This window comes from Nicotiana sylvestris, chromosome 5 (genome assembly GCF_000393655.2).
Source record: "Nicotiana sylvestris chromosome 5, ASM39365v2, whole genome shotgun sequence".
NCBI lineage: Eukaryota > Viridiplantae > Streptophyta > Magnoliopsida > Solanales > Solanaceae > Nicotiana > Nicotiana sylvestris.
The window spans coordinates 176,125,733-176,136,584 of record NC_091061.1 but is presented as its reverse complement, the minus strand read 5'-3'; the positions used below and the strand labels follow the sequence as shown (position 1 = coordinate 176,136,584).

General features: G+C 31.9%; 1 protein-coding gene across 1 annotated transcript; it reads left to right on the top strand.

The window, feature by feature from the left end:
• Nucleotides 1–793: 793 nt before the first annotated feature.
• LOC104234878 (uncharacterized) lies at nt 794–6,929 on the top strand. The gene is made up of 16 exons (XM_070147340.1): nt 794–900; nt 1,341–1,416; nt 1,703–1,821; nt 1,923–1,958; nt 2,032–2,148; nt 2,246–2,365; nt 2,969–3,104; nt 3,260–3,430; nt 3,548–3,700; nt 3,801–3,907; nt 4,314–4,404; nt 4,521–4,662; nt 5,432–5,591; nt 5,706–5,822; nt 5,917–6,043; nt 6,693–6,929. Exons 1-16 carry the CDS (start codon nt 794–796, stop codon nt 6,927–6,929), a joined length of 2,016 nt encoding a protein of 671 aa, XP_070003441.1.
• Nucleotides 6,930–10,852: the final 3,923 nt, after the last annotated feature.

Sequence of the window (10,852 nt, the reverse complement as noted above, 5' to 3'; positions counted from 1 at the left end):
TAAATAAGGAATGAGACCATACTGTACTTAACCATTTATTACATATTATATACTAATACAAATTCAAACTGTCCATATATACGCATAGAAATTGTCTGTTCTTCTCACTAATTATTTTCTAGCTAGTTCTTCCACTTTGATTTTTGAAGAGAAGTTTTTTCTGTGTCTTAGTAAGGTTCACAGAAACCTTTTCTCTTCGTCGATCTCTCTTTTATTCATTTTATTCCTCAATTTTTCTGTGTTATCGTTGTTTTTTATTGCATGGCTTGTGATAATATTCATTGATTTTTGTTTAGAATCTAAATATTGACGAACAATTTATAATTTTTTTGCATCATCATATTAAGTAGACCTACAATAATAGTTACTCTTTATATAGCGTAAGCTGAAAAAGTAGAGTAATAATCCGTTATAGACACATGCAGATCCAGGATTTAAATTTTATGAATTCAATCTTTAAGGTTTTTAGCATTGAATCCATTATTTTCTTAAAGCTACGGAAACGTATATACTTTTTGTTGTAAAATTTTAGTAGATTTTTACATTTAAATTTGTGTTCGACTTCGAAAGTTATAAGTTCAATTGAACCCGTCACTTGCATGCTAAATACGCCCCTGGTTATAGCAATTAGTGTTATTGAATTAATGACTTAAATCCATTTGATTCTTATACCGTTATTGTATATAACTAAAATTCATTTATTTAATGTTGACGTAGCTTTTGCATGCATGGTTTATGACAATATTCGTGGATTTTATTAACTTTGATGTTTGTTGTGTTGCAGTGTTAAGACATGCAAATGATGGGTTTCAAAAAGCAAAACGGGATAGTTTTGTGGTGTTTTGCTATTGTTTTCCATTTTTTCTTGCTTGTCAATGGTTCAAGGGTGCAACATTCTAGGTACTACTAGAAACTCTTCCTTTATTTCTTTTCTTTTTAAATATGTGAGTTCTAGCTACGAGTTCGGCATGAAAAACCCAATGGCTTTAGCTAGGACTTAATGTATTTGTATTGCGAAATTTATTAATTACTTTTAAACAATTAAGTCCAGAATCCAATAAATTGCTTTTTTTTAGTATACAAAATCTATAAATTCAAAATTCTTTATCCATCTCTAATGATGACTATTCCAACGTATAAACTCATTAGCAATTGAGGAAGAAAATACCATACTAAGTGACTAAATCATCGCATTTGTCCTTACTAGTTCGTCCATAATTTCCCTTTTACATATCACATATGATTAATTAAAGGAATTGTAAGGTACAATAGTCGAATGATAACTTGAAATTAACGACTAATTTATTTGATTAATTTTTATTTTCTCGTTTAAATGGCAGGAATACTCTATCCAAAGAGAGTCGAAAGCTGCAACAAGTTTCTCCTCCGGTCACAATGACGATCATAAGTGGCTATGTAAAACCCCTTCAAATATATTTAATATTGCACCTTTTTTTTTATTGCGATTATTTTATACGAAATTACAAATTCATTTGTTTTTAATTGCTTCGATCTTTATGCATGTTATACCAAGGATCAAATATTGTTAATTTGTTTATATTTTTATGTTTATATATATATATATATATATATATATATATATATATATATATATATATATATATATATATATATATATGTATGTATGTATGTATGTATGTATGTATGTATATGAGCTAATTATCTTTTACTTATTTATTAGGTGGTAATTGATAATGGCATTCTGCAACTTTCTCTAACAAATCCCACTGGAGCGATTGTTGGAATAAAATATAACGGGATCGATAATCTCTTAGAACCCTTGCAAGAAACTCAGAGGGGGTAAGTTACAATTTTATTATTATTATTTTTTATAATTAATTTAGAGATTTAGAAATTACTCGGTATAAAAATTATTTCTTTTGATTTTTAACAAAATGCAGATACTGGGATACTGTATGGAACGGTCGTTTTGACACGTAAGACTTTTATATTTTATTTTATTTTCCATAAAATGGGATTTTTCACATCTAATTAACTTTTTTTGGGCAGACTATTTGCGTCAAGTTTTAGTGTAATAGCACAAGATGATAACAAAGTTGAAGTTTCTTTCACAAAATCATATAATCCTTTGGATGCTGGTAGTGCTCCTCTAAATGTTGACAAAAGGTGAGGGTTTATTTTAAAAAATTAATAATATTTTTAATGATATACCGAAATTACTTGGGGAAAAAAGGTTGATTTGTAATAAAATAAATATATATAGGTATATAGTGCTGCGTGGGAGTTCTGGATTTTATTCATATGGAATAATTGAACACTTGAAAGGATGGCCTGATGTTATGTTGGATGAACTTAGAATTGCTTTCAAGCTCAGCAAGTCACTGTAAGTTACGCTTCATTCTTAGTGTGTGTGAATATATATATATATATATATATATATATATATATATATATATATATATTACCCTTTAATTTTTAATGCAGTAGTGGAGCTACCCTTATTTCAAAGGAGTCAATTGACATCCTTTCGTCGAAAATTATATTGTGTAAATAGGTCAATATTTACTATTTGTTGAATTCCCTTGACTTTTTCATGTGTATATTTTTTCATGTGTATATTTCTTTATATTTGGACTCACCTTAGTGAAAATACTGACGATGCGACTGTTTTATCGTTTGTGAAATTTGCATGAACTATGCAATATTTGCTATATGTTATATTCTTTTGACTTTTTCACCTGTATATTATTTTATAGTTGGAATCCCCTTAATGAAAATACTGATTCCGCAACTGCTTAATGCTTCAAAAAATTTCTTGAACTATGCAAGATCTAATATATATACACATATAAGTGTGTCATTGTCAAGTCAATTCCAATATTATCTTTTGCATAATTGAAGAGGACAGTACTTATTTTGTTGGACATTAACTTTGTGTAATATTTGATGACCTTTTTATTTTATTTTATTTTATATTTATGAGTAGGTTCCATTATATGGCAATATCAGACGATAGGCAAAGGGTAATGCCATCAGAAGAGGATCGCGCAAGCGGCCAAGTACTTGATTTTAAAGAAGCTGTTAAACTCACAAATCCATCCAACCCTAAACTCAAAGATGAGGTAAAAATATATTTTCCAATATTCAACTACGATATTTTACTGTCGAATTTACACTTAGTATAAACAAAACAAACTTACAATTATAAATAGACTAATAACTTATTATAACAAGTTAAATTATACTGATGTAATATTTTATCTCGTTTACCCTTTAGGTGGATGACAAGTACCAATACTCAGATGAGATTAAAAATATTAAAGTACATGGATGGATAAGTGATACTCCACATATGGGGTTTTGGGTAATCTCACCAAGTTATGAATATTGCAATGGTGGTCCTATGAAGCAAGATCTTTCTTCTCACGTTGGTCCAACGTCTATGGCAGTAAGTAACGAATTTTTACACTAACAATATACCGAAGTTAAATTTTATAAAAAATATTGTAAATAAAAATTATTTTAAATATTTGGGCAATTTATCTTCTTCTTTTTTTTGGTATAGATATTTTTCAGTAGTCATTATGCAGCACCACTATTGGGAGTTTCACTAACAAATGGAGAGGCATGGAGAAAGGTTTTTGGCCCTGTATTTTTCTATGTTAATTCAGATTCTGGCATTGATCATACCGTACTTTGGGAAGATGCCAAAAGACAGGTAATTAATTAATCTCAATTATTATTGTTAATTTTACTTAATAAATATATTCTTTTAAAAAAATATAAAGTAAACACTAAAATTTTGTCAACTTTCTCAGATGAATGAAGAAACTACAAAATGGCCATATGATTTTCCAGCATCAATAGACTATCCCCATGCAAATGAAAGGGGCTCAGTTAGCGGTCAATTAGTGGTCCATGACGGGTAATTTATTTTTAAAGAATTAACCGAAATAACTACCCGCCCCTCCTCTAAAATTAAAAATAGCTGGTAAATGTATGTGTATAATCATGTATAATATATGTGTATAATTAGTGTATAATCTATGTATATTGATTAGAAAAAGTAAGCAATAAATTCGACCGACTATTTATATAAAGATTTCTTCTTTTTTTAAGTTCTTACTTATTCTCTAGTTAGGAAGTGATTTATATTCGAGTTTAACATTTATATACTAACAATTTAACAAAGGTTTTATATTATTAAATCGCTTAAAAAATAACTACGGATTACAAGTAACGAATGGTGTAAATTCTTTACATCATCGATGGATATAACTTGAATAATTATATGGTAAAATAATTAAAGGTTTTTTATAAATGTCGTTTAGGTACATAAACAAAGATCCTTTTCCTGCAAAAAATGCATATATTGGACTTGCTAATCCTGGAGTTCTTGGATCTTGGCAAAGTGAGACCAAGGTAATGCATTTTTGTCTGAATTTTCTATATATAGAAACTTGAAAATATGGTTAATTATCAGCAACGTTACATTAAAAAATTCTTATTGTGCTTTTATATTTATTTGTTATTGACAGGGTTATCAATTTTGGACTCAAACTGATGATTCTGGTTATTTCAAGATAATTAATGTTAGACCTGGAATTTATAGTGTATATTCTTGGGTTCCTGGAATTATTGGAGATTACATGTTCTCCTCTTATATATCCATTACACCAGGTAATGTTAGACTCGACATGAAGTTTAAAAAAAAAAATACATGTAATCTCGTTTCTATAGCTATAAGAGCATATCATAATTAAGGATAAAATATGAAGAGCCTATCATATTATTGATAGGAGTGTCAATAGGCAAGTTGGGCCGATTTTGGGTGGGCTAAAATGAGCTAAGTCAATAAGTGGGTGGGTCATTGACTCGCCCATAAGTTGCTTGGGTTGAGATGTATTGGGTCAAGATATAGTAAATTTGAGTCATAGCCAAACCGTCAAACTCTTACCTAAATAGCAGCCTACCTAATCTTTTAAATTGAAAATAGCCAACAAATGTATAGTATCCATATAATTTATATATAATACATATATAATTGTGTATAATCAATACATAATCTATATATACCGAAACATTGAATTTGGCGGGATATTTGTGTAACAATCCCAACTTTAATTAATATATGTTATTTTCTTATGAACTGTTTAATTACTAAATAAGACTTTTTTTTCTTCAAACCAAAACAATATGTTTTTAAGATATTTTGGCAAAGTTACTCATGGATCAATTTGGGCTAACCCAACTTTAGATGGGCCGAAATGGTTGAATTAAAATAGGCTGAGTTCAACAAAAGGGCGGGTCATTGACCCATCCAATCTTGGACGGGTTGAACGGGTCATGTTTTTCTGGGCCAATTTTGACACATCTAATCATATAAATTGGGACAGAGGGAATACTATATATCATAATTTCTAACAAAGAATTGATTTATTTGGTGCAGGAAATAACATAGATTTAGGTCAAATAGTTTTTGAAGCTCCAAGAAATGGTCCAACTCTATGGGAAATTGGCTTCCCTGATAGAACTGCTGCTGAATTCTTTATACCTGATCCATTGCCTAGTCTTCAGAATTATTTGTACATTAACACTACTATACATAAGTAAGCTTCTATTAATCCTAATTTTGTATCAATTTTTTTTGAATAAAACAAAAACTCTATAATATGGAATTTCATAAATAAATTAATTTCATTATCATTTGTTACCAATTACAGGTTTAGACAATATGGTTTATGGAATCGTTACGCGGATTTGTATCCTAATGGAGATTTAGTATTCAAAATTGGTGTTAGTGATTATCGAAAAGATTGGTTCTTTGCCCATGTAACCAGGTAATTAGACAGTATAATTTCTTTGTTTAATATTTTGTTAATCCTGTATAATTGTATGTTTTAACATTTTTTTTAATTTTTTTTTATATTGCAGGAGAAATTTGGACAATACTTATGGACCAACAACATGGCAAATTTCATTTGATCTTACAAATGTGGATCCTAATGGCATTTACTATCTTCGTATAGCTTTGGCTTCTGCATCCTATGGCCATTTGCAAGTACGTAACATCTTTTATTTTTTAAAATTCATAAAGAAAAAAAAATATGGAAAATTTTGAAAAATAATATACAAATTTAAGATTTAAGTTTTATGCATTGACGATTTAATAACTATTTACACATTAATCAAATTATTATAAGATAATTACATATAATTTTTATTTAAATTTGATTGGTAACATAGTAGAAATAGTGCGCTATAACCGGCTAAAGTACCTTGATATTGTAAATAAATTTATTTTCAGTCTACATTTTTCTGACTAGAAATAGATTTTTACAATATCAATTTATTTTTTTCAGTCTCTTTTTCATATCAGTAGTATTAGTATTATTATTTTATTTTTTTTTAGATTTCTACTACTACGTGTTGTTTCTTTTGTTTTTGTTATCTTATCATCTTATCTTGTTGTTGTTACTGCTTTTTTTTTTTTCTTTTTTCCTTGAGCCGAGGGTCTATCAGAAATACTCTCTCCACCTTTACAAGATAGGGGTAAGGTTTGTGTAAACATTACCTTCCCCAGATCTCACTTATGGGATTGCACTAAATATGTTATTGTTATCATCTTTTTTTTTTTCCATTAGTTTGTCCTTTATATCTTCATAACAATAAACGTAATATTATTTTTATTTTTATTTCTATATTTATAGGTGTGGATAAACACTCCCTCAAAACCAAGGCCATGGTTTGATACTTTACAAATTGGGCAAAGTAATGCAATAGCCAGACATGGAATTCATGGCTTGTATATGACCTTCGATATTCAAATTCCAGGGACTTTACTTCAAATTGGTGAAAATATAATATATTTGAAGCAAGCTTCAGCTAATGGTCCTTTTAATGGACTAATGTATGACTATATTCGTCTTGAAGGTCCTCCACAATAAGAAATTGTGGGGACAGAGGAGGATTTTGATAATTAGAATTAGATAGATTTATTTTTAAAAGTAGGTATGTGCACAATCAATTTTTTATTAGGTAGTCATATTTTTAAAAAAAATTTTGTATTCATCTTTTTTACGAGAATGGACATTTTTCTCGAGAATATGTGTTGTTACCATAGGCTAATAAAATTTTCTCTCTTCGTTGGTAATCTTAGTTTTGTTTGTTTGGTTGTCTTCCGTTTATTATCTCTTAGCTAGTCTTTGCCTTATGAGCTTATTTAATACTTATTAGTCATTACTCTTTTCTGTCTATTTTAATTGATTTTTTTTTTGTGATTCATAATATTTAATTTTTTCAGCTATCAAGAAGAAATTAACTTATTTTTCTAAAGTTACCTTGAAATAAAGTGCCTAGGAGTATTTGTTATATTTCTAATGAAAAAATTCAAGCTTAATATGATCAATTTCATTATTAATGCTAAAATGTGGATCTCTTAATATGTGAGAAAACAACAAAAAAATTAATTAAAGTGAACCGGATGAAATATGTGCTTGGAACGTGCTAGTTTGATTTTTTTTTTTTTTTTGAATCTTGTGATATTAAGTAAAATATGTATAATCAAGAATATCCTTCGAAGCTTGTAATCTTAAAATCTCGCTAAAAATTTAAAATTCTACATTCAATTTCAAAACATACTATAAAATGGATAGTAAGACATTGTTTTAAAATTATTGTTTGTCATGTTCATCTCTGATTATAATTGGAAGTATGTGGAGTGCTAACAAATGACACGTGAAAAGACTAGGAAAATGACTTGAAAAAGACATATTATTATGATATACACATGTGGCGTAGTTAGTTATGGTTAGTTATGGTTAGTTATCATTAGCTTACTGTAGTGTAGTTAGTTATAGTTAGTTGTGCTTAGTTGTCATCAACTTAGCTGTACTTAGCTGTATAATTATTCTTAGTTTGCTAAGTAGTTAAACACTTGTATATATGCAGTCTATTAACGAGTGTAATTTTTTTTTCAATTCGCTAGGCAAGCGCCTAGGGCTAGTTTTTTATTAATAACAGAAAAGAAAAATACAACAATTAGGAAAAGTACAAGTAAGGGGGACAATAGCATCGGTATTGTTACCCATATGCCTTGGCTATATAATCACTCCTCTGCGCCTCACATTGCCTTATGATGGAGCCTCATGTAGAGGATTCATGGTGTAGCTGCAGGCAAAGTCTCACGAGGGCATATAATCTCATAGCCGTGTGGATATTTTTCCAAAGGCATAGGACCAAGGCAACACAAACCGGGCTAAACCTTACCTTACTAATCCTATTGAGGCAAAGAAAAGGCCTCACCTACTAACAAACATGTAAAAAATAAGAACTTGAACGGACCAAATATTCAATGATCATCACAAAGTTTATAACATACTCTATGATGATATTACAAATGAGTATACTAGCATAATGGTAGAATAAAATGTAGATGGAAATAAATTGTTGTCCCTTCATGCCCAAACTTGTAAATTCTTCAATTTGTAATTCTTTGTCATCATCGTTACAATTCTTCAAAATTCTTCAAAATTCATGACTTCTTTTTTGAACGGTTGGACCTCGTTGATGTAGTTGGGGCAGTCTGCTTTTGTTTGGCAACTCTCATTGGAAGTCGCCTAACAATTGCTTCTTCACTCACCTTGTCGTCCCAACTGTGCTTCCTTGTGTGAGCCTTCTTGTTTTGTCTACTGTGCATAGGTGATAAATCACCTTTCTTTATTGCCTCTGCCCGACACTGTTGTAGCATTGCATCTTCCTTACCTTCTTCATAAATATCTATTCCTAATTTTTCAGGATTTGGCATCCCTTGAAGAAGATCTTGAGACATCAAAGCTGTTCCATCTTCTTTATTGACTAATGCTGCCTTGCCTTGCCTTTTATTGCTGGATCTATTTACCCTTCCAGTGCTAGCAACCTGAGGTGTAGTTAGAGAGTATAGTGGCTTGGTACTTTCCATCACATCAAGTAGATTTCGGTCCTCCACTGTGATTGTAGTTGCCCTTATAGCTAGTTGTTGTTGTCCCACAATTGAAGGTGTTATAACAGCTCCTACAATGCGTGCATTCTGCTGCTGCTCCTGTTCATAAGTTGTACCTGCAACTGCTGCTTCTGACCTGTCTACAGCTACAGTGTTCAGAATAGGTTGTTGTTGCTGCTGCCCAGCTTGTAATGTTGTTGCTGCTTCAGTACGACTGGCACCCAACGTGTTTGGACTAAAATGTTGTTGTTGTCTAGAATTTTGCATTGTTGTTGCTTGTCGACCAACAACATTACGTTTTTGTTGCTGGTTATTGGCATTTGACTGTGCAGCTGATTGTTCCTGATTAACACTTGGCATTGCTACTGTTATTCGCTGGTGCTGCTGCACGACATTGGAACTTACAACATTTGTTACGATTGCAGTTTGTTGTTGCTGTTCTAAAGTTGTTATGGTTCCTGTATTTTGTTCCTCCACACAGGTAACCGCTTGTGTGATTGTAACATTCTCCTGTTGGTTGGACCTGCCATGTGCTGCAATTTTTCTTAGTGCATCTCCTGCTGTACCTGTTCCACATTTTTATTGTCCATTTTTAGGCACAAACACTGGTGCTTTTGTATTAAGAGTTCTGCTGGAAATTGCCATTGCAGGGTTGCTTTTTTTGGGAAGGATGGTGAACCCACTGAGAGTAAGCCTTCCTCTTCACTCTCTCGATCATCATCCTCACTCGAATACCTACCATATGCATCACCATAATGTTCCTCATCCTCATAATCGCGTTGGTTTGCCCGTAGTTTAGATTTGATTGCCATCTCCCTCAAATTTGCCTTTACAACTTCAATGTTATTTCCAGATGACCACATCAACTCACCTCCATGTTCACCACAAGATTCCAAAGACTGTGATGGCACCTCATAAACTGAGGTGTTCAATGTGACCCTTGGTTGTTTAACCATTTTAGTATGCATCATCATTGCATTTTGGGCGTCTTTGATGATTTGTTCAACATGAGGGCTGGAAAAATGCAAAGTAGGGATGTTCGTGCTATGTGCCTTAACACTTAGTTCCTCCAGCCCATTTTTCTTTGAAGCTTGTTGTCGAACACCAATTTCCATAGCCAAATTTTCATTGGCTTGAGCTTCTTTTCCATTACTAGGGCATGGAACTATTTGCTTGGCCATGATATCATCTTTTAGACATGTTGAATCCATTTGCTCATCCTCTATAGCTGCCAGTGCGTGAAAACCATTTGGACTGGCCTCCAAGCTATTGTCATTTTGTCGACCACCTTGGACCTGTCGTTTTGGTGAGAGTTCTTTCTTTGTAGGAGACTTTTTGCTGGTTACCGCATTCCAAACTTCTCCTTTTTTGTTTTGATCCTTCCCCTTATCATCATTCTTTGCATATCCAGCCTTATCTTTCAATAATTCACCCTTATGCCTTCCCTTTTCTCCTCCAAAGGCCTGGGTCTCGCTATTATTACAGACCACTAGTGCTGCAATTTGCCCAGTTAATTCAGTGCCTAGTTTTTGGACCTCACCTTCAGTTACAATCTGTGGAGCCTTAGCACCTGTACTCTGCCCCATATCTCATCGATCATTACACTGAAATTGCCTAGACTCACCAGCTGCATCAACATCCCCATTTAAAACTGCTGCAAATGGTGCAACAGTTGCATTATTAGCTGAATGCAACTTTGCACTTGATTGCACAGCTGGATTTACTGCTTCGAGTGTTTGCAACACCTGATGACCAACAATATTTGAAACATCACCTACAGAAAAATCATTCACTGCTCCATTCATCACATCCTGATTGATCACATAACCACTTTGTTTCCCTTCTTCAATTTCCACAACCTGCTGATCATCCACGATTTCTTTTGTTGCA

Coding starts and splice junctions, on each gene's coding strand:
- LOC104234878 (XM_070147340.1), top strand. CDS start 794: ATGCAAATGATGGGTTTCAAAAAGCAAAACGGGATAGTTTTGTGGTGT. Junction 3,701..3,800: donor GGGAAGATGCCAAAAGACAG/GTAATTAATTAA, acceptor CAACTTTCTCAG/ATGAATGAAGAAACTACAAA. Junction 4,663..5,431: donor TTATATATCCATTACACCAG/GTAATGTTAGAC, acceptor TATTTGGTGCAG/GAAATAACATAGATTTAGGT.